The 24,145-nt window shown below is 36.4% G+C and overlaps 6 protein-coding genes across 6 annotated transcripts in view; 4 read left to right on the top strand and 2 right to left on the bottom strand.

The window, feature by feature from the left end:
* LOC141432667 (zinc transporter ZIP1-like) overlaps positions 1-5,315 on the bottom strand; it is a 35,233-nt gene extending 29,918 nt beyond the window's left edge. The window contains exon 1 of the mRNA XM_074094368.1: positions 4,925-5,315. Within this exon, the coding sequence (XP_073950469.1) occupies positions 4,925-5,216 (292 nt within the window). The 5' untranslated portion in view covers positions 5,217-5,315. The remainder of the gene's footprint in view (positions 1-4,924) is intronic.
* A 2,041-nt stretch (positions 5,316-7,356) lies between these two features.
* On the top strand, positions 7,357-9,718 carry LOC141432666 (beta-1,3-galactosyltransferase 5-like). Its single transcript, XM_074094366.1, has 3 exons — positions 7,357-7,642; positions 7,929-8,076; positions 8,671-9,718. The coding sequence occupies exons 1-3, from the start codon at positions 7,444-7,446 to the stop codon at positions 9,449-9,451; spliced, it is 1,128 nt and encodes a 375-aa protein (XP_073950467.1). The 5' UTR covers positions 7,357-7,443; the 3' UTR covers positions 9,452-9,718.
* Positions 9,719-9,789: 71 nt separating this feature from the next.
* LOC141432668 (beta-1,3-galactosyltransferase 2-like) lies at positions 9,790-14,380 on the top strand. Its single transcript, XM_074094369.1, has 3 exons — positions 9,790-10,012; positions 10,083-10,230; positions 10,390-14,380. The coding sequence occupies exons 1-3, from the start codon at positions 9,937-9,939 to the stop codon at positions 11,093-11,095; spliced, it is 930 nt and encodes a 309-aa protein (XP_073950470.1). The 5' UTR covers positions 9,790-9,936; the 3' UTR covers positions 11,096-14,380.
* Positions 14,381-14,384: 4 nt separating this feature from the next.
* LOC141432669 (uncharacterized) lies at positions 14,385-16,327 on the bottom strand. Its single transcript, XM_074094370.1, has 3 exons — positions 15,949-16,327; positions 15,672-15,850; positions 14,385-15,106 (listed from the first exon to the last, which is right to left on the bottom strand). Exons 1-3 carry the CDS (start codon positions 16,216-16,218, stop codon positions 14,704-14,706), a joined length of 852 nt encoding a protein of 283 aa, XP_073950471.1. The 5' UTR covers positions 16,219-16,327; the 3' UTR covers positions 14,385-14,703.
* Positions 16,328-16,489: 162 nt separating this feature from the next.
* On the top strand, positions 16,490-18,431 carry LOC141432665 (63 kDa chaperonin, mitochondrial-like). The gene has a single exon (XM_074094365.1). It carries the CDS (start codon positions 16,578-16,580, stop codon positions 18,288-18,290), a length of 1,713 nt encoding a protein of 570 aa, XP_073950466.1. The 5' UTR covers positions 16,490-16,577; the 3' UTR covers positions 18,291-18,431.
* Positions 18,432-20,698: 2,267 nt separating this feature from the next.
* LOC141432989 (uncharacterized) overlaps positions 20,699-24,145 on the top strand; it is a 36,826-nt gene continuing 33,379 nt past the window's right edge. The window contains exons 1-4 of the mRNA XM_074094828.1: positions 20,699-21,491; positions 22,099-22,248; positions 22,902-23,107; positions 23,419-24,125. Coding sequence (XP_073950929.1) covers positions 20,946-21,491; positions 22,099-22,248; positions 22,902-23,107; positions 23,419-24,125 — 1,609 coding nt within the window. The 5' untranslated portion in view covers positions 20,699-20,945. The remainder of the gene's footprint in view (positions 21,492-22,098; positions 22,249-22,901; positions 23,108-23,418; positions 24,126-24,145) is intronic.

The following is a 24,145-nucleotide window of genomic DNA, read 5'->3' as shown; positions in this document are numbered from 1 at the left end:
TACTTTAACTCATATTTACGCGTTCAAATTTAAAATCTTTGATAAAAAATAGTTACCCAAGATACTTACTTGGAAAAATAAAAAAAAAAGTAATACATCACATTATCGATGTAGCATCGGGGTAGCGGCGTTCCGCTTGAAGTACCTACAGAAGTGCAAAAATAAGTATCTATTCGAACCACTCAAAAATAAAATAAAATATGTTACTACGGCCTTATTGCGTCGGAATAAGTCTGTGCTGTGTTACTTATTTTTGAAACTTTGAATAAGATCATATTTTTACACTTGACTGTACAAGTACCTAAATGGCAGTTATGCCCACAGATTTAAAAACCGGCCAAGAGCGTGTCGGATACGCCCAAAATAGGATTCCGTAGCCATTACTAAATAAAAACATACATAGACTGCTAAAATCATTACTCTTCCTTTGGCTTTGCCGTAGTCGAGTAAAAAAATAAGTAATTTTTCTAAGGATTTCGTATTTTATACGGAATCTTCCAAGTTTAGGTATATTTTATACCTTAGGCTGCTATTTAAGAGTAAAACTACTAATAATTCTCAAGCAAACTTAGCTGTTATAGTTTTTCTCCGTATCCTGATTTTTTTCAAATTTTTCCACCCACCGGAATGACTATCTATATATCAATAATCGTTTTAAATCGATATCGGACAGACAAATTATAATAACCATTATAGGAAAAGGCAATTTAGTAGTTATATCAATCATCCCAGCCTATATACGTCCCACTGCAGGGCACAGGCCTCCCCTCAGAATGAGAGGGCTTGGGCAGTAGTTCCCACGCGGGCCCAGTGCGGATTGGGAACTTCACACATACCATTGAATTGCTTCGCAGGTTTGTGCAGGTTTCCTCACGATGTTTTCCTTCACCGTAAAGCTCGTGGTAAATTTCAAATGTAATTCCGCACATGAATTTCGAAAAACTCAGAGGTGCGAGCCGGGGTTTGAACCCACGACCCTCTGCTTGAGAGGCCATATGTCAAACCACAGTTATATCAATAATCATCAGAAAACAAGCTCATGTCTTAATTTTACACCAGAGACCTATACATATAAGCAAAGTATAAGTATGGTCCTTGGTATAAGATACAATCTTTTTATAGAATAAGAATAGATTGATTTCTAAAATTCAAATCAAATATTAATTATTTAATAATTCCACTTAATTTAATTCATCTGTTTATATCATTCGTCTGTCAGAAAATCGATGTCATTCATGTTAATCGATTACTGTACTGGTGATTGTTGGCGCGGTTGGCGAGGGCGAGCGCGGAGTGAGCGAGTGGGACCACAGATATAAAATCTATGAGTATGAGCGAGACGATCAGGACGGCGGCTCTAGTTGAATTGAGCGGAGCGGAGGGGCATCGGCCAGTAATCTGGCAGTAATCTGGCCAGGATCGTCTCTGCAGGACGGAACTCTTCAACGGTTAGTGGCATCGAGTTGAAATTTGGTAAGCAAATGTAGTTTGGATGACTGCAAACTGCAAGTAAAGTCGACAAAAAGTACAGTCAGCAAAAAAGCGAGTATTAAAAATGAATTATTTACCAAAAATTTATTTATAGAAATGCCACTAAATAGGTACTACAGAACCAACGTGCTTATGCGGACTTAATTTTTTTTATGGAATCCTCAGTGCGTGAATCTGACTCGCACTACGCCGGTTTTAAATTGGTTTTTAAGCTTTTTAATTTATTTAAAATTTTAAATATCTTTTCCCAGCAAAGCCAAATGGCAAATGCCCTAATGCCTATATGTGGCCTACATGTTTCGACCATCGATGGTCTGTGGTGTGATCTAGCCAATATTATTATCTTTTTTCTCACTGTTCATTTTAACTTTTTACCGTATATACGTACACACACTACATACGTAGGTACATTTCATCAAGAGAAATTTTGTAACGCGGCTGTAGGTACGTATCTTTTAGCTGCTTAGATATATTATCATCAACAGAAAATTAAGACTGCAATAAATATAAAGTAGGTAAGCAAATATTTGTAGTTTTTTAAGACATGGCTTTGTTCTTTTAATATCGGGCTACTTCATTTAACGGCAAGAAGATAGATATAATAGTCGATTTACAATCAGCGAGAAAAATAGTAGGTAGATGAATGAATAAAAAGCCGTGGTGGCCTAGTGGTTTGACCTATCGCCTCTCAAACAGAGGGTCGTGGGTTCAAACCCCGGCTCGCACCTTTGAGTTTTTCGAAATTCATGTGCGGAATTACATTTGAAATTTACCACGAGCTTTGCGGTGAAGGAAAACATCGTGAGGAAACCTGCACAAACCTGCGAAGAAATTCAATGGTGCGTGTGAAGTTCCCAATCTGCACTGGGCCCGCGTGGGAACTATGGCCCAAGCCCTCTGGTTCTGAGAGGAGGCCTGTGCCCAGCAGTGGGACGTATATAGGCTGGGATGATGGGATGATGAGATGAATGAAAATAAATTGATCACTTATAAATCAGTTTCAGGTCAGGTATGCTAGGTAGCTTATATATGCCAGTGGCTTTTTCTAAATTTCATAATTCTCGTCCCATGGAAATATGTCAAAATACATTCACGTTCTTGTCTCCATAAAAATAGGGAATTTCGAAGTCCAAGTAAAAGTTCAACTTTCTAGAACCAGGGTTTGGGTTAGACGTTGATATTTGAGTTAGCCTGTGCTTTTTACATTTCATTATGCAAGTAGCTAAACCTACTCAAAGTTAAAATAATTATTACTAGAATTGGTAATGTTGACTTTCTGAACTTTTTTCCCTCCAGTAGGTGCGTTCGGAATTTTATTATATATCTATCTACCTATTTGTCTTTATTTTTGTGAATAGACGAAAAAACTTATGTAATAGAACAAAATGTAAATAAATGTTATCTATTTTTTTTTGGTATTAATAAATAAATAACAACAATAATAACAAGAATGAGAACACTAACGCATTTATATTAATGAATTAATTTATGACAAACCACTTTCAGAACGAGTCATTGTGCTTTTTTAGGGTTCCGTAGCCAAAATGGCAAAAACGGAATCCTTATAGTTTAGCCATGTCTGTCTGTCCGTCCGCGGCTTTGCTCAGGGACTTTCGATGCTAGAAAGATGTAATTTTGCACGAATATATATGTAAAGAATGCCGACAAAATGGTACAATAAAAAATTAAAAAAAAATGTTTTTAGGGTACCTCCCATAGACTTATGCAAAATATTCAACTTTAAAGTGAAAATTTTCATTAAAATCGAGCGGCCCCCCCCCTTCCCCTCTAAAATCTAAACCGGTGAGTGGAAAAGTACATTATGTCTTAAGGGCGGTAAATAATTAATTACGAACGAGAGTCTATTAGAAACCCGAAGTCGAAGACTGGGGGCTTTAATGAGTCGATGTTCGTAATTCTAGTACCACCCGTGCGACATACAAGTTTTTCATCACATTTGCGAATAATTTTTTTTTTCTGAAAGAAAAAATATAATTCTTCCAAATATTGGCGATACCTTGGGCTGCGCTCTTGGCAGCGCCGCCCTTCACCTCCCCCTCCAGCAACATGCGCCGCAGCGTGCGTGTTTATGTGGTCCTGCAGCAGCGCGCGCATGGCGCATCAGTACGGGCATGGACTCATTTACCGACCTTGGGCTTCATGACAAGCACATTAAGGTCGAGGGTTTTATTTGGGGGTTGCAACCAAGGTAGCCTGCATGTTACGACACTGTTTACGAGCAAGTGTGATGAAAAATATGTATTACACGAACTATGCATAAACTTAACATTAAGGCCGTGTGTGCATATTTTTTTTACTTTAGCCGTGTCGATAACTTTGTACTTGAGTGTACACTGCATAGGTTTGCCTCGGATAAAATTGACCGAGGACTTCATCAGGGTCATCGTGTACGGCTGCAGACGGCGTATGACCGTTCAAGGATCCTGCGTGTTGGACAGGACAGCGAATATCGCCAAGTTAATTTAGATAAAATAAAACAGGTAAAGAGCATGTCGGGTCAAGCTCAGTCTAGGGTTCCGTAGTTCCCGAACTTGCCTTAACTTAACTTTGCCTTAGAAATCATTTTTTACACAAACAAAAACTGCCCAACTGATTAAGTTGTAAATATTTTCGTAGAAAGTTTTTATTAAGCTTAACTTCATATTTTTTTTAGACGTACGGTTCAAAAGTTTGAGAGCACTTTTTTTTAACTTTCGGCGTAAATATCTCCAAAAATATTCACTTTATCAAAAAAAAGTTTTTCGAATACCTATCCAACGATACCCCACAACATAGGGTGGAAGTGAAAAAAAAACATCCTACATTAGGTACATACTATGGGAGGGGTACCCTAATATTATTATTTTTTCGTTTTTTATTTTAACACTGTCGGCGTGACTGATATATATGCATTCCAAATTACAGCTTTCTAGTACTAACGGTCTTTGCGCTTAGCCGCGGACAGACAGACGGACAGACATTTCGAAACTATATGTAGTAAGACTATATAACAACTAACTATATAAAAGGCTCTATCCATCGGATGACAATTTTGTCAGTGTCTAGTGGGTTTTGCCGTTGTATCTAAATGAAACGTAATGTTAATTTTTCGGCTTATTCCATTTATCCACCCTAAAACAGCCACCTTGAGGTGGATACTCGGAAACGGTCTCCGACTATCCACCCTGAGCGTGGAACTTCCTGTCTATAGGGTGGATAGACGGACACGCGTTTCCGAGTAGGTATCCACCTAAGGGTGTTTTTTTTAGGTTGGATAAACGGAACAAGCCCTTTTCTCGCTTGTGAAAGTTGAAATGAAGATAAGGATTAGCTATTGTTTATACCTATGCATTAATATTTGACATCAAAATCATATTATTGTCTCACGCACGTTAAAATTAAATCGTTGCATAAATTGAATACACAAGCTCACCTTGCAACAGCTGCACATTCAAATCGACCTCAGGCAGTAGATGCATGAAGGTAGTAGCGAAGAGCACACCTCCACCGAAAGCCAGCAGCCCCAACACGAACTGGTTCGTGGAGCGCATGTCAGTCCCAGTGTTCTTCGTGAACCAGTCGAACTTTAGAGACAGAAGCATCGGCAGACACCCAAAAATCATGGAAACAACGAAGAGTGTCACCATGGTTATTATTTTTGCCCTGAGGACCGCGTCCTGGGAGTCAGCGGTCACTATCACGTCAGTTGCCATGGTTAGGTTCATTGTGGTGTTGATGTCTGGTTTGCACGCGCGGTGTTCGCGGGTGCGCGGGCGCCGCTGATTTTGTCCGACGCCGACACTCGAATGAGTCGAGCCAGCTGCGCTGAACTTCCTGCGCAAGCGAGTAGGCCGCCACTTGATAACGACTTCATTATTAATGATAAAAATGACAGCCACTTGTTTGCTCCCAGACTGCGGTGCAAGGAAGGAAATCAAATGCCGGTGATGTGGGAGTAAGGTAAGACAGAAATAAAATACGTTATGATGTATCAGACAATAAGTAGTGTATTCCCGATATTCTTAATACTAAGTAATTGACAATTTGTATGAAATAACTTCCAGTTACTAAGTACATACTTATTTATTAATAATGGAAATACACAGCAAAAGTCTAATGATCCGCTACATAACGTAGTTACATAACGCTAAGTAATGACATAAAATTAAAGATGCCAACTATTGGGGCATTGACGAGCACTCGTACGTTTGCCTTATCTACAAATACGAAAATGTTTTTATTTTACTTATTAGTCTAGTAAGAAATTAATAAGAAAAAAATATTGTGAAGAAATCTTAGGTAAAAAGTACTTACCCATAAAAGAATAATATTTAGCATAAGTGATACAATACGAGTATACTTGGACGAGTATGCATAAATAACGTTCCATTTTTATACCGGTAAAACATAGAAAAAGTAACGGTACATCGTTTAACGTTAATTAAGATTCAACGTTAAATCAGAAGGCCTACTCCGAAATTTGAAAAAAAATATATATATATGTCGGCGGCCGATCGTAAAATCCGCCAGATCACGAAATTCCTAGGCATATCGTGAAATGCCGCCATTTCATGAATTGGCTAAGGGACATCCGCCATATCGTTCATAACTCACCGTTTAGCGATTTGCCTAGTGACGTTTAGGCAGATCATGAAATTCCTAGGCCTATCATGAAACGCCGCCATATCGGTTCTGGCGACGACGAGATAAGCGAGGAGTGGTTAGTATTAATTGTGATCACGACGCACGAGCCGAGCGAGCGAAGCGAGCGTGCCGCGGCAGCGGCCGGCGAAGTGCCAGAACCGATATGGCGGCGTTTCATGATAGGCCTAGGAATTTCATGATCTGCCTAAACGTCACTAGGCAAATCGCTAAACGGTGAGTTATGAACGATATGGCGGATGTCCCTTAGCCAATTCATGAAATGGCGGCGTTTCACGATATGCCTAGGAATTTCGTGATCTGGCGGATTTTACGATCGGCCGCCGACATATACATATACATATACCTATACAATCGTTGAAAGGTATTAGATAGATAAATAGGTACGAGGTTTGAAAGCCAAAATACGAGATTTGTAGCTGCATAGTATGAGGGGTTTTTTTACGGTTGGCAACCCTGTTAATGACAACACTTAACAGTTTCCTCATTCTCAAGGTGCACAGCAGGGCTACTACGAAACTCGAAGTTCGTATCGTACCGTCCCTCTCGTTCTCGTATTAAATAGTATAAGTGCCAGAGAGACAGCACGACACGAACTTCCGAGTTTCGTAGTAGCCCTGCTGACTAATAAGAGATTGTCAAGGTGCGAGCGAGCGAAAGCAAATCTCTTATCTCATTCTCAATCTCTCAAGATGTAATTTAATTTTTAAAAACAAGAAATCAGGGGGGACATCGCTATACCGTACTAATTCATATCGATAGCCCGCCATCTCCTTTATCTAACCAAATACAGTGTCCAGATAGATTCCACTTGGCAGACAAAATTTTATCGATACGAGAAAACCGATGTTTCGTAGTAGTCCCGGCAATCGTTACTAATAAGAGGCGATTCGCGTCAAGAACGTTGTCGGATCTCGATCGCCGACGAGCGATAAAACGAGGTTTGAAAGCCAAAATACTCATAGTATGACTTTTCGGTTGGCAACCCTGTTAATTTAGTTTCCTCATTTCAAGCTGCACAGCAGGGCCACTACGAAACTCGAAGTTCGTATCGTACCGTCCCTCTCGTTCTCGTATAAATAGGTCAACGACACGAACTTCGAGTTTCGTAGTAGCCCTGCTGACTAAAAGAGATTGTCAAGGTGCGAGCGAGCGAAGCTCTCTTTTCATTCTCAATCTTAGATGTAATTTAATTTTAATCAGAACCAATCAGAACAGAAATGTCAGAAATGTGCGATGTGCGTTTGGAAAGGCCATTGATATTAGCAGTTTAAAATTTTAATCAAATAAATGGCCTTCCGCCTTCCATGCCATGATAAAATGCAGAGGCGATTACTAGGAATGGGAATACTTTCCATCATTATTCTTATTTACTGGATTTATTGGAGTCAAAGTTTAGAACTGAACAACATGCTATTTGTTCTTAAATTAAACAACACTCAGTTCATACGAGATCTAATAATTCAACCTTCTAATGCAGCATGTAGAAGTAGGTACCTACCTATGATTAAATTGATTATAAATACAATAAATGTCATTTTGATTTTTTTGCAAGTAAACTATATAAGAACGGAAAGATACAGTAGCTGGCCACTTTAGTTAAGTAATACTTTCAAACTTATGGAGCACTTCACATTATTAGTTATTATAAAAAAATATCAATTAAGTAATATTATTTTTCCTGACATACTTTTACTTACACAACTTTTTTTTTAACTATTTGGCCAACTACTGGATTTTTCCCCATGATAAAACCTTTTTTTTTTAATTTTTAGGCAAACCATATATCATAATAATAGTAACTTCATATGTCGGACATGTTGAGCTGCGGAGTGCACACAGAAGAGCTATACCCAAAGAACTATTAGATTCCATGAATGTCACTAGAATATTTTTGCTGGCCAAAATACCACCTCATGAAAAGTAAGTAAAGCACTTTCTATTTTCCTAGCAGTTTGCCCTTAAACCCCCTAAATTTGATAACTCCTTGTCACATAATATGTGTAATTGTGTATGGAAGAGCTTAATTTCACATTCACAATAGGAACCAGTTTATTACAGAGTACAGTCGCGGAATGAAAAGGCTGACCACCTTAAGGTCTGTTTTTGCTTGCTCAGCTTAAGTTCTAAGTAAGCATCTGCTTTATCCACCAAGTATGACATATTCCGTCATAATGTCATTCAAAAAGGTAACATGTGCTTGCAACATGTAAATGAATGTATTTGTAAACTAGTCAACCTTTTCATTCCGCCACTGAACTTTTATAAATGCAGTTACAATGTTGGATGGTAAGTTGCTATTGCATTTTAATAAAAAAACAACACTTGTTTAGGCAGTTGGGTAAAAACTAGCATACACTCTGGGTTTGCATCTAGAAGAATGAACAGCCTAGTTCCCTATAGCCTATGGGAATTCAAAAAATCCTTTCTGAGTGCACTTCTAGTCAAAGTTCAAATCTCTAACTTCAGTGCTGTATTCACATTCACATGACACAATATTATCATTATCAATTTCAGATACATAAATCAGAATGCCATAGAAGATGAAAGTAGAGCTTTTGGTGACATTCTACAGGGCTCCTTTATAGAAGACTATCGCAACCTCACATTTAAACATTTGATGGGTCTACAATGGGCCTCCACAAATTGCAGTGAAGCCTTTTACATCCTCAAAGTTGATGATGACACTGTATTTAACTTGGAAAGAACCTACAAACTTTTAAAAAGCTTGAGATTAAAAGGAGACTTCTTCATGGGGTATATGCTGAACAATACAAAACCTATAAGGAAGCATCTGAATAAGTGGTATGTTACTTGGGAAGAGTACCCAAGGAATGACTACCCACCATATTTATCTGGATGGTATTATATAACAACCCCTAATGCAGCCAGAAGAGTAACTAATGAAGCAATATACCATCCATATTTCTGGATAGATGATTTATTAATTACTGGCCTTTTAACTGAAGCATTGAATATTAAACTTGTTCAAGTGCCAAAAGGATTTTGGCTAGAATATTATGAACTGCTGGAGTGCTGTCTCAGAGATATGATTAAAGAGAAAATAATGTGTGATGCTACTGTAGGACCTAATGGTGGTAGAAATAATTTAATTGTAGAGTTCAATGATGCATTAAATTTGTGCTGGAGTACAAAAAATTGTTCTGCAAGGACTAAAGAAAAAGATCTTTCTAAAGTGTGTGTGGCTTATAGAGCAAGGAGTATTTTTAGTGACGGAAAGCCAGAAATCAAGTACTTGGGGACTGGGGTTAAGATGACAGCAAAGAGCTTGAATTAGAAATAGAATACGATATTATAGAGATCTGTGATGAATCAGTTACAGGTAGAAAGAAGTTACTCTATGGTTGCCAATGTCAAATGGAAAAATATGAAGTTTTGGGTGTTTTTATAGTTATTTATATACTCATATTATATTTTTGATATATTGGGTCATCGTTCATCCACCATTACCTCTCATATTTCGTTTTCTAGATTTTTTTTAACGTACAACGGCAAAACCTACTAGACACTGGCAAAATTGTCCTCCAATGGACAGAGCCATATTTTTCTAAAAAACCAGCCATTAAATTTTTTATTTATGAATATTAATGTACTGTAAATTAAAAGTTTATCTGCTAAAAATATACCTAGTTATACTCTTTTGTGTATTGTAAAACCAGATTTTATGAAATGGGGAATCTAATACCAGGACTAGGATAATTTTCTCTCATAATTCTAATTTATTGGATTTTTTCGCGTTCAGACTGAGAAGCAACCGAAAAAATGTCTGCCTTTCAATTTAACAATACTCAGTTCTTAGATGATATAATAATTCATCCTTCCAAAACAATATGCAAAAGTAAGAACTCAATGCACTTAAAGTAAACTAATTGCACTTAAATAACACTATCCGTCTATTATGTTTTTAGATAAATCATTTATTATTATAATTGTAACATCATACGTCGGCAATGTTGAGTTGCGGAGTGCACATAGAAGAGCTATGCCAAAATATCTTTTAGATTATATGAATGTCACACGAATATTCTTACTGGCCAAAATACCTTTGCATGAAAAGTGAGTGTTAAACGTCAAGAGGTAATTTTCTAATATGCATCTACATTGTTATGTTGCCTTTGTATTTGTTTTTTTTTATACACCTATATATATGTACACTCTTATATTTGTTAAACCTCAGTGTGCAAGGATTAAAAATAATGACACACCTCTTTACAGATACATAAGTCAAAATGTTGTAGAATACGAGAGTAGAGCTTTCGGTGACATCCTACAGGGCTCCTTTGTAGAATCCTATCGCAGCCTCATATTTTTTAAACACTTGATGGGTCTACAATGGGCCTCCACAAATTGCAGTGAAGCCGTTTACATCCTCAAAGTTGATGATGACACTGTATTCAACTGGGAGAAAACCTACAAACTTATAAAAAGCTTGAGACTAAAAGGTGATTTCTTCATGGGGTATATGCTAAACGATACAAAACCTGTAAGGAAGCATCTGAATAAGTGGTATGTTACTTGGGAAGAGTACCCAAGGGATGACTACCCGCCATATTTATCTGGAGCGCTTTATATAACAACCCCTAATGCAGCCAGAAGAGTAATTAAAGAAGCAATATTCCATCCTTTCTTATGGATCGATGATGTATTAATTACTGTTATTTTAACTGAAGCATTAAACATTACGCTTGTTCAAGTGCCAGATGGATATTGGCTAGAATATTATAAACTGCTGGAGTGCTGTCTCAGAGATATGATTGTAAAGAAAATAATGTGTGATTATGTTATTATACCTAATGGTGGCAGATACAATTTAATTGTAGAATTCAATGATGCATTAAATTTTTGCTGGAGAACAAAAAAATGTTCTGAAATGCCAAAAAAAGGAGCTCTTACTAAAGTGTGTGGTATGTGGCTTACATAAGCTAGCTAAGCAAACATGGCTCTGCTGGTTGACAGGCCAAGAGTAGGGCATTCAAAACCGGTTTTTATTGTATGGAGAAAACTCGGTTTTCGGTTTTCAAGAGGAATGTTGCAATACAAAAGATTTCGGTTTTTCAGAGCCATCCAGGCAAATACGTATGTGTATGGCTATAGCGCAAGTAGTATTTTAGAGAGCGCCATAGATAAATTATTAGGACCTTGTCACACCACACTGGATGCACTTTGCGTCTTTCAGTCTGGGTAACTCATAAAAAGAGATTTATTTATTTATTTATCAATAAAAATGTATGAAATGATTGGACAAGTGTTGCAAAGCCATAGTACCTAGAACGCGAATTTAATGATTTTCCATGGACAATAAAAAAATGTATGTGTATGCCCCAATATTACTTTGGCGCAATAATACAGTTTTCATGATTTTTGAATTTGTTAAATTTGAATTTTTTTGCCAGTGACATACTTTCTAGCGGTGACATGGTGTCGTATGAAATATCAAAAAAAAATACGAAATTGTACGCTAACCTACTTAAAAAAAAATTACCCTTAGTTGCGAGAAAACAATGATTAGAAAGTATCCTTCCTGGCGGTGACATATTGATCACTGTTTTCTCGTAACTACCTGTATGTAGTACAGTTTTTTTTTTACTGGCGTACAATATAGTATTTTTTTTTCAGATTCAAAAGAAATTTGAAAACACGACTGCTACATAATGAAAAACAGGTAGCGCACGCCAGGACCTTCCTGACGGTGACAGATTGATCATTGTTTTCTCCTAACTACGTGTAGTACATTTTTTTAACAAGCGTACAATTTCGTATTTTTTTTATGCGAGTTTGAACTCCATACGACACCATGACACCGCTACTAGAAAGTATGACACTAAGTTTTTTTTGTTATAAATATTTTATGAATATTTTGCACAGTAGGTACTCGTAAAATACCAAAACGTTTGAATTATGCATCAAAATCAAAACGATAGGTTAAGGGGCTGTTTCACCATCCATTGATTAGTGTTAACCGACGGTTAAATGTGATGCCGTCTCCGTCTATTCGAACAAAACAAATAGAGACAACAAAAAAATCATAACGTTTTTATTTTATATTTAAATAAATTGACCACTTAAAGCCATGTAGGTACTTAAAAATCGAAGCATATTTAACAAAATATTGCATATTTCATAAAATCATTCAAGGAATTTGAGCAAATAATTGTATTTTTCTAACAGTCAAATTATAATAAATGGCACACTATCAGCCTTGTCCTTGTCATGTTTTAATAAAATAGCATATTATTTGATATTAATTTCAACTTATGCTAACATTTAAGTAATAAATGCTTAAAATAAGATTTAGTCAAATAACAAAATTATTGTGATTGTACTACCTATGAACTAAATTGTAAAAAACAAATTTACTGTCAATGGTTGTTAAGTATCAAATTTCATAAAATATATATTTACTTATTTGTAAAGTAAACTTTTCAACATTCTAGCATTTATTAAATACTGTATCTTTTTACTCCTTCTTACTTGCTGGAAAGAGTTAACCAGAATAAACAGGACTGAAGAACAAAGTTTGATTTAATCTCAGCTACTTAAGCCAATGTAACTTAATACAGGGCGTCCCACGGCTATGCCACATGGAGGGGAAGTACCCAATTTTACTGAAAGGAGACTTTATTTTGAATCAAACCCGCCAAATGGTAAAAAAAATACAACCGTATTTTTACTACACCGATCGAAAGGCTAAATCCATTTTTTCCAAGTAACATAGCATCTTAAATAAAAGGAAGACCATGAAATTTTACATTTACAATTTCAGGAAAATGAATAGGTACCTACTTACCTTTTCTTCGACTTTGGTGTGCTTCGAAATACTGATTTCATCATTTTAAAAAGTACATATTACTAATAAGTACCAACTTGAGAAATAAATACATATCATTTCCCTATTAGTAAAAGTAGGTACATGATAAGATAATAATTCCTGCATGGAACACATTTTAAATTTTTTTAAACGACTCGCCATATTGTGTTTGTAAGGAGACTATAGAGTTGCGTGCAACTTGGTAGTTAGGTACTACAATTTATTTATTATTTTTATCGTGTACTTTTAATAGGGAAGTGATATGTAATGTATTTGTTTCTCAAGTGGGTACTTATTAGTAATACTTTAAAATGATAAAATTAGTAAGATTGGTTTTTTGGAATCTTTTTGTATTTTTTATTTCAATTCCAACGATAACGATTAACAATTTTGAACATTAACGATTAACGATTAATAACGATATCTCTTGTCCGGGTGAGCGGTTAGTTCCAATGGAGTGCCGAAAGTTTCTCGATGAGGGCTATGGTATAGATGTCGCTAGCGTCACTGCTTAAGTGGCTAAATACGAAACAGTGGCTGAGATATGTGGTGCATAGGGGAAATTCGTGTCTGTACCGTTGTCCAGCAGTGGTGTAGCGGTATAGCACGTGGCACGGAATGCCGAGGACCTGGGTTCGATTCCCAATGCTGGTCTTATTTTTCTGGTTTTTCTGTGCATCTATATTTCAGTTTGTATTTTCGATAAAATTAGTATTTAGAAGCTCACCAAACTCGAAAGAAAAGGTAAGTATTAATTTTCCTGAAATCGTAAATGTAAAATTTCATGGTCTTCCTTTTATTTAAGATGCTATGTTACTTGGAAAAAAATAATCCTTCTGATTGAGCCTTTCAATTAGTACTATTATATATTCTGTGCTTTCGATCAGTATAGTAAAATTACGGGAGTTTTTTTTTACCATTTGGCAGGTTCGATTCCCAGTTCAGACAGGAGGCAATTATTCAAAACTTTAAATGCAGTTAAAATTGTTTTTAAAATCAAAATAAAGTTTCCATTCAGTAAAATTGACTATCTACAATATATAAGGTACTTCCCCTCCATGTGGCATAGCCGTGGGACGCCTTGTATACGTGTCATACTTCCTAGAGGTGACATGGTGTCGTATGGAATTCAAAATCACATCAAAAAAATGTGCGAAAAATGTACACTAATTTAAAAAAAAATTACTACCCATAGTTACGAGAAATGATTAACAAGAAATTAATAACACAACTGCTACATAATTAAATACATATCGTCCGCCAGGAAATTGATCGTGATTTTCTGGTAACTACGGGTAGTACAGTTTTTTTAAATTAGCGTACAATTTAGTACTTTTTTCGTAATTTTTTTTGATGTAAGTTTGAATTCCATGCAACACCATGTCACCGCCAGGAAGTACATATATTTCGAAACCTAATCACAACCACTTTATTTATTGCTATAATTACCTCAACATTTCGACCATGCGTGGTCACTGCAAAATGGTAGAAACGCCGCAATAATTTTAACAAATAATATAGTAGTTGCAATTAAATCATACAAATATTATTATAAGCAAGAAAAGTATGTACACTTAAACTAGTTTACTAATGTTATTCATTATTATTTGAATCCTCAGGAGAGCAAAGAAAACCAACAAGTACCAAGCAACAGTAACATTATAGTTGTACTGTAAGCATCATGCAACTGCAATAAATGCTAGGGTATATGGTCAGCCATTCTATGACTCAAGCCACTTATTAGTGATGGAGCTGCCATTAACAATGCAGTCTTTAAACCCCTTCATCACATATGATGACTGGTACCAGGTCATTGTGGCACTAGATTCAATTTCATTAAAGTTAGGCTGATCACCCAGCTGTAAATTTTCTAGACTCTCACTAATAACTTCTCCAAATATTTGGAAATTGTTACAACATAGTAAATTGTCCTGTTTCTGTGCTCTAAAGTCTATGACCACTATTTTAGTGTCTTTTGGCAGTCTACAACCACTGGCCTTAATAAATGTGTCACAGGTCAGCCCAGAGCATACGGGTGATATCTTCTTTCTGATAAATATGTACATATTTGTTGGAGCCATGGGAGTGAATATGACTTGGCTCAAGTCTGAAGTCATCAATATTCTGAAAGAAAAAGGTTTTTTTTCTTCAGTCAATGCACAAGTCACATTCATACTTCAAAAGTGAATTATAGGATAGGATTAGGATGTGTATCTAAACTTGTTATTAGAATTTCTTAAAATTTCATAAAAGAGATTGAGTCAAAGACCTGTCGAAATGCATGCATCAACTGGTGTACCAAAACATACCTATTATAGTTTTAGAACTGGTAAGCTAAGCATGGTCAGCAAAAATCAAATTTCACTAACCTAATTGAGGTCATCTCAGTGACTCATGTTTGAGTCACTTTGATATTATGTACCTAACTAGCTTTTGTCCACAATTCTATCTGCAAAGAATTTGATTATAGGTATCCCACGGGAACTATCCAATTTTCTGGCATAAAACTCCTATATCCTTCCCAGGGTCTCAAACTGTCTCTATACCAAATTTCAGCATCAAGAGGTAGTAGACCGAAATAATTACTTTTGCATTTTTAATATTAGCAAGGATCTTAGAAGTTAGTTACAGGTGATATATAAGTACTTACTATTAAAAACAAGTGAGTATAGGCTTGCTTTGTACTCACCTGAAGATACTCCTCTTAATTTGGTCATCTGTTGCTATGTGGCTCGAGTAGCACTGGAACTTGTGGCATATAGTTGGTAGCAGCAATCGGTACACTTCTCTGCACGTTACAGGGGTGCTACCAAGAGCAATGCATACTTCTTCAGGAATCACCGAACCATTGATTTCTTTCATAAGACTCTGAAAGTAGATAGTGTGCAAGTTAATGTATACCAAAGGAAAGACGATACATTACATATTATTAAGTCACACATATTTACAATCACTATATTGCTCACTTTTAAAATTAAATCCAAGTTCTCCAAAGCACTGGAAACAGAACGAAAATGCATTTCAGACTGCAAGCTTTCCTTTTTTCCACTGTTTTCACTCATTTTTTTCTTGTTAACCACTTGTTTTAACCATTGATAGGTGTATGGTATTTGCAATCGTTGATGAGATATAAACTTTATCAGTTCTACAACGACATGACTACACGATGTTGCTGTCAATTGATCTCCTATGTTTAAGTTGATTAACACTGGTTTGATTTTATTTGATGCACTCATTGTTTCGCCTTTAGAACTAATAAGTAATAACCATGTATATAATAACTTACAATACACAATAAAATATTTTTTTCAAATGAATGAAACCGTTATGTATGACGTCTGTCTGTTAGCTTAGCCAAACTGCCAAGATGACAACCACTTGAGAAACGTCTTGTAAAATGTTCGACACACATTAAAAAACTTGTCTTAAATTAATTAGAAAATCCATAGTAATAAAATCGGAGACAAAATTTGTTTATTTTTAAGCTAATCAGCATTATCAAATTCTAATTTCAAAAACATATTTTGGCGGATTTCATTCATGTTTTTTGTTCGTGTTTTTATTTCACACGTCATTTACTAAAAATTAACGCAAAATGCATCGCTTGAGATATTTGATTGGGATTAGGTACAATTATAAAAGAAGCTTTTCCACTGCTCTTCTACATTGCGCTAAAGATGTAAGATTCGGTCCAGATGTTCGCGCACTTATGCTTCAAGGAGTTGATATTTTAACAGATGCAGTCGCCGTTACAATGGGCCCTAAGGGAAGGACTGTAATATTGGAACAATCGTTTGGTAATCCAAAAATAACTAAAGATGGAGTAACTGTAGCTAAAGGAATAGAACTAAAAAATAAATTTCAAAATATTGGTGCTAAGCTTGTACAGAACGTAGCCAATAAAACTAATGAAGAAGCAGGAGATGGAACTACCACTGCAACAGTTTTGGCAAGAGCTATCGCCAGGGAAGGCTTTGAAAGAATATCGAGAGGTGCAAACCCTATTGAAATCAGAAAAGGAGTAATGATCGCTGTTGATAGCGTTAAAGAACACCTTAAAAAAATGTCGAAACCTGTTAAAACAGCTGCTGAAATAGAACAAGTAGCTACTATATCAGCGAATGGTGACAGAGCCATAGGATCATTGATTGCTTCTGCAATCAACAAAGTCGGAAAGGATGGCGTTGTTACTGTTAAAGACGGCAGAACTTTAGACGATGAACTTGAAATCATCGAAGGCATGCAGTTTGATCGCGGCTATGTTTCTCCCTATTTTGTCAATTCATTTAAAGGACCAAAAGTTGAATATACCGATGCTTACGTTTTGTTTTCGGAAAAAAAGATTTTTACTGTTCAACAGTTATTACCGGCTTTAGAAATATGTAATTCACAGAAAAAACCTTTAATTATTATTGCTGAGGATTTTGATGGTGAGCCTCTATCAGTCCTCGTGGTTAATAAATTGAAAATTGGCTTACCAGTAGCGGCTGTAAAAGCGCCAGGTTTTGGGGAGTTCAGAAAAAACTCTTTAATGGATATGGCAATAGCCACAGGAGGTGCAGTGTTTGAAGATGATACCAATTTGATAAGGTTGGAAGATTGTCTGGTAGAAAGCCTTGGACAAGTTGGCGAAGTCGTTATTACAAAAGATTCTACCCTTTTACTTAGAGGTAAAGGTTTAAAAGATGAGATCGAACAACGGATAGATCAAATAAATTCCGAATTAGAAGATGCAAAAACCGATTATGACAGAAGGAGACTTATCGAACGTGTATCCAGATTAAAGGCTGGTGTTGCTGTATTGCGAATTGGTGGTAGTAGTGAACAAGAAGTTAATGAAAAGAAAGACCGTGTCAATGATGCGCTGAATGCTACACGCGCGGCAATTTCCGAGGGCATAGTTCCTGGTGGAGGTACAGCGCTATTGCGTTGCATTCCGGTCCTGGAAAAACTTAAACCAGCTAACGCAGATCAAGCTACGGGAATAGAAATCGTCAAAAATGCTTTACGTATGCCTTGTGTGACTATAGCCAGTAACGCTGGTTGTGATGGTTCGGTTATAGTTTCTAAAGTTCAAGAATTAGGAGATGAATTTGGATATGACGTTTTGAATAACGAATTCGTAAATATGATGGAAAAGGGTATAATTGATCCCACTAAAGTTGTAAGGAGGGCATTAATCGATGCAAGTGGGGTCGCTTCCTTGTTGACCACAGCTGAAGCCGTAATTTGTGACGTTATTGAGCCAAAGGAACCATATATACCAGAAATAAGACCTCCCAAAAATACAATGGAGCAAGATTATTAAAGTTGATGGTTGCGGTGTTTTGGTAAAAATGTTAAGTATGATTGCAGATTATTTATTGAAAAACAAATTTATGTGTTATTTTTCTTAACTTCTGATAACTTTTTGATGTCATAATTAATATACTGATGTAATTAAAACTAACATTTAATTTTCTTTGGGACCACAACGCACAATATTTTTTTACTTCTCACGCTCGTAAATTTCGTCGTGATCTAAGTGTCATAAAATTACTTTTTCACCTCATCCTCGTAAAGTTCGTATTTATGCTGGATCTAGGCGACATAAAATGACTTTATGCTCTAGTGCATAAATATTTTTAAAGGTAGCTTAAAAATTGTTTTTTCTATTCGATATCAGGCATTGCGTAGTTTTAATTTATAAAACATATCCAAAATAGTCAAATACCGTATTACTTATTATTTTATATAAAACTAAAAACTTATAAATGAATAGCAATAACAATTACATGAATAATAAAAGGTACGTAGTAACTGAACAATTGTTTTCACTGTTGCTATTTTATTTTCTCGCCGTCGAAGTGGAAAGCAGTGTAAAACTCGAGCATTAAACGATTTTCCCCTCGATATGAACGTTCTCGAGTAAAATGGCTGGTTTAATGCTCTTGTTGTACAATCTACTATTTATGCTCTAGTGCATAAAGTAAAATCTTCGTCTAAGACCAAGGTAATCAGGTGTCAACAGCCACAAACAAAAAAAAACTATTTTTTTTAATTAATTTTAATTTATATAAAACTAAAAATCAATCAAGTCAATCAAACTAAATCAATAAAACTGAAAATTAATAATTATATAGCAATGCATGAAAAATAAAAGGTACCTAGTAAGTGAAATTTCCATTATATGTCGCCTAGATCCAGCATAAATACGAACTTTACGAGCATGAGAAATGAAAAAGTCATATTATACGCCCCCTTAGGCGTATATAGAGGGGGGGGGGGGTCGTGGGCCGTGCCCACCCCAGTCTCAGATTCAAAGTTCTATAATACATACATTAGCTACACCCGTGGTACAGTACGATTACTTGGAGTTAACACTTGACAGATGGGCGTGCCTTCAGTTAATTTTCAACTTTGAGGCCATACCTCGGACCAAGAATCACCATCTGACGGCCATACAAATAAAATAGTTTTTACATAATCTGTAAAGGTGGGTAGCTATACTAAAAATGGCTTTATTTGTATGAAATCAAAGTTGAAAATTGACTGAAGGCCAAGAAGACACGCTCATCTGTCAAGTGTTAACTCGAATTAATCAAACTGTACGGTACGAGTACGAGTCAAGTACGAGTACGTGAATGTCTTCGCAATCGAACTGTAAACAGTGTTTAACTACTTGTTATTTAACTCATTTGATTTGATGTATTATATTTATGGGTATGATGACTGGATTTGCAAGTTAAACCTCGTTTGTGGCTCGGGTATACCTCCAGTAAAATGACGCGTTTTAACACTTGTACAATTTATTATTACTAATCTACAAGGAAAACAAAACAAAATAAACCACGTAAAAATAAGGCTTTGTTGTCTACTTGTAATATAATTTATTAACAGAAAAGCACAGAGATAACACATATACAAAATTTAAAAAAATATAACTACTATCTACTTACTACAAAACTTATACTAAAAAGAAAATGTCTTCCTAGGAGGCTGGCAGCATTACACCTCTCTGGATAGCTAGGCTGATGCGTTGTGCAAGGTAAGCACCAGCCCGCCGATCCCTTGAGGTATCTACCAGCCGAGAAGATATCTGGCGGAAGAGCTGTTTTGCCTCTGGCCCCCAAGACCCCAGAGTTTCTACACCAAAAGGCGTAAATATACAAGCCTCACCAAGGGCAGGGCGTTTGCTCTCAGCGGAGGCCGCCGCTGCACCCACCTGGCCAGATGTCGCATGGATATGAGAGGGTGCCAACGTGTCGACACCCGTGGCATCCCAAACTAGCAGTCTGCCACGACTGCACGGAATGAGGATCATTCCGTCAGGTCGCTTGCCGTCGTCACGAGACATACCCGTTGGTTCAAGTATGGCCGGAACGTTGACTGTAACGAGCGCCCGACGGATGATGTCATTGATACTGGCATGGCGGGAGAAGCGGCCAGCACTGCGCTGGCAAGAAAGGCCATGATGGCCATACTGATCGACCCTGACACCACATTTGCATTGGTGCGACTCGTTCGTTTTAAGGCCGAGTCTAAGACAAACGGCCAGAGAAAGGGTTGTGTGATCTAAAACTGTCCCAATGTTCATCGAGGTAAGTGCTTGCAGCCAGTACCCTGCCTCAGGTTCGCCCGCTGCCAAAAGACGAGGCTTTGTTTGAGAATGCTCTGCTCTGTGCTATGGCATGGCTCTGTGATGTCATTGTCAAAAAGGCGCGATGGCGCGAACATGTAGCTGTCAATGTCAAGTGCATGTTTGTAGAACTGTACTCAACTCAGATAAAATTAAATAAAATATCTAAATATTTTTCCTTAAAAAGCTGATGAATGAATCTACATTTTGGTGAATTTGCATTTAGCATATAGTGCTTTTAAAATCCTTCAAGTTAAATTTCTTATTTGCAGCTACGAAAAAGAAAAATGCTTATTAGTACTTTTTACATCAATTCGTGACGCTAGTGTTTTGGACTTACTTGTAATGTCGGAAATAACCGAAAATGTTACTCCTGTGCTTCAAGACGCTAATAACAGTGATAGTGTGTTCGATACGTTACTAAATGGGAAGTCTCCTTTAAAAACCGACAGTTTAATAAATAACCTATCTTCTGAGGCTGGTAGTAGTGACGACGAAAGTAGGGCACCTGTGAAGAGTGCTAAAAGACGAATCAAACGTTTCTCGGACAGCGACAGCGAAATTGAAGCCGATAAAGAAAATATACGCGATACTGAACATGCATGCTCTGAAGACGATACAAAAGGAAATATTTCAGAGAATGACCACACATTCTCACGTAAATCAAGACTACTCATTAACAGTGACTCCAGTGACAGCGATACTAAATCGGAGCAACAAGAAAGTAGAATTGGCAACAAAAGAAACAAGTTACATGAGAAGTTCAAAGGTCTCCTAAAGTCGCGTGCAAAAGAGCCAGAGCTTAGGAAAAATGAAAGTCCAAGAAAATCTAAAGAGGATAGCAACAACAGTTCTGATAACTCCAATTCTGGCATTGAGTCAATTAAACAGGTAAATTCTATAGTACCTGGGTGACCGAGCTCTGCTCGGGCTAAAACTTGGTAACCAGCGTTTTCCCAGAGATAAGACCAAGCTAGATCGATTTTTCATCCCCAATAACCCCTCATACCAAATTTCATCAAAATCATTGGAGCCCTTTCCGAGATCCCCAAAATATATATACAAGAAATTGCTTGTTTAAAAGTATTAGAAAGATTTAGAGACCAGGACAGTAATGTATAGACCAGGGGTTCCCAAATCGTGCATGCACTGTCTGAGAGTCATCACAAGATGGTGCTCTTGGGTTGCCTGCAGGTATTTTCTACAGGGCTGTCACAAAAAATCATGACATGTAAAAACAGTTGCATATAAAAAATATTGGGAATCCCTGACAGATAATGTTTGAGAAGAATCCAGCCTGTATATTTTCTTCCTTAATATGAAGTGAGACTGGTCTACCAGGCCCTGCTGCCGAATAAAAGCTTCACTACCTACATACACATACATATACATAACATGCATGTATTTGTGTTGTATACAATTATTTTTAGTACACTGAATTATAAAAAAATAATGTGTTTTCATTAGCTAGGTAAGTTACTTAATTTTTTCTTTTTAGAAAACCAAGCAAAAGTCCATGGTATTGAAGTCTGGCATTTGTGATCCGGATACCTCTTCTGATGAAGAGACCAGCCGACAACATGATAAGCACAAGAAAAAGCAACAGAAGCAACGGTCTACAATCTTGACATCTCCAAAACCAGCAAGGGTTTGTATTTTTTTTAACATATACTAGAATCAGTTGTATGGTCAAAGACTTTAATTCATAACATGATAACTTTAACCAATATTTGACAAACTGACTTTGATTAATATTCGCTTAATACAAAACAAGTACAGAGTAACACAGTAAAAAGTAACAAATACAAGTAGGTATAAAGTCAATTATCAAAGCTAGATGGTGAGTCACTAAGCTATTTATCATCTAGATCTGGTAATTGACTTAACACTTGTAAAATGTTTAAATAAATGTTTGAGCACATGTTTGATTGATTATCAATTATGTTTGATGTAGTGAATGCACCAACATTTTTTGTTGTAATTGAAATGAAAAATGTTTTTATTGATGCAGAAACAGTGTAACATAAAATACAGTGTCAGCGGGCGCCCTGAGGAGTTGGTATTCCAAACAAAAAACGAATTACAGTGTTCTTAATAGGTGCAGAGGTAATAGTTCAGAAGAAACAGAATGAAACCTTTCTAACTAATATCAATGCCACAATATAAAATAATATTTTTTTTTTAGAAAAGAGTGTGTGTGTGTGTGTGTGTGTGTGTGTGTGTGTGTGTGTGTGTGTGTGTGTGTGTGTGTGTGTGTGTGTGAATTGTGACAAAATTATAATTTTATTTTTATCATCGCAGATGTCAGCTAAACAAGCAATGGAAAACATGCAGAAGATAAAGAGTGAGTCAAACAGAATGCTCAGAGAAAAGGAAGTGTCCCTACCTTACCATAGACCTAAGGCTTTGTCTTTGAAAGATATCATGAGCAGGAGAAAGCCAGCACTGTCAGCAGATGGTAAGGTGCTCCCGGTGAAAATGAATAATGATCAGTTGAAGCAATATGTGTAAGTGTCTTTATCAGTAAATATTTCAACTTTTGCTGACAGAACACAGTTTTCAGAGCTAAGATTTAGTAATACTTACCTTGAAAAGTATGATTAGAATGTGGCTACATTCCAATCTCTACACTGTACACATCTTTGGTCGAGAACTGTTGATCCTTAGGGAATTCCGCAAAGTCAGTCCCTATTCCTTGTCTATGCGAATTCGAAGTTTCTTGATCCACATATTGTTATATGGACGAATAAACTAGTCAGAACTACACATACAATGTGTACTATGGTGTTTATAATTTCATTGCTTACATACATTCCAGTAAATTGCTAGAACAACGAAACAAGGAAATAATGGAGCTCTGCAAGAGTGACACTGAAGAGGAAGAACCAGATACTGCAGATGAGACAAATCCTGAACCTTGTGCAAAAGATACTGAAGAATCTGCTATCAACAGTACTAGTGCAGATCAAGAAATTATAGGTGATTTACCTGTTGTAAATATGACTAAAGCAACTGATGAAGAGTTACCTGATTTAACTGTAGAAATAGTTCCAAAAGCTCCAGTCACTGAGGGAGAAAAGATAATAGAAGATTTATTGAACTCCTCTACAAAAATATTATTCCAAAAAGAACAAGTAACTGATACAGCAGAAAAAGGTGATGCAGACATGAAAAATACTCTCGACGACAGTATGATAAAAGAACCTAAGTCAAGTGGTGAAAGCCAGCTTATTGAGCTACATTATGATACAGAAAAAGTGCAAAACACAGAAGATTTGGAAAGCGCCAATAATTCAGCAGACATGAAATTAATATTTAATGACAGTGAAGAAAATGTAAATACTAATGAAGCACAACAAGATATTGAACCAAATTCAGAACATACTAGTACAGCAGAGAACCCAGAAACAATAGAAGATAATGAAAAACACAAATCTTTGGAATTTAATGATGATTTTTCTGAGGACTTTTCTGATGCCGATATCAACATGGAAGATTTAGAAAACATTATTGAAAATGCCAAAAGTATGTAGCATAGAATAAAA

This window comes from Choristoneura fumiferana, chromosome 11, assembly GCF_025370935.1.
Source record: "Choristoneura fumiferana chromosome 11, NRCan_CFum_1, whole genome shotgun sequence".
In the NCBI taxonomy this organism is placed as follows: Eukaryota; Metazoa; Arthropoda; class Insecta; order Lepidoptera; family Tortricidae; genus Choristoneura; species Choristoneura fumiferana.
This window is presented reverse-complemented; position numbering and strand designations above follow the sequence as displayed.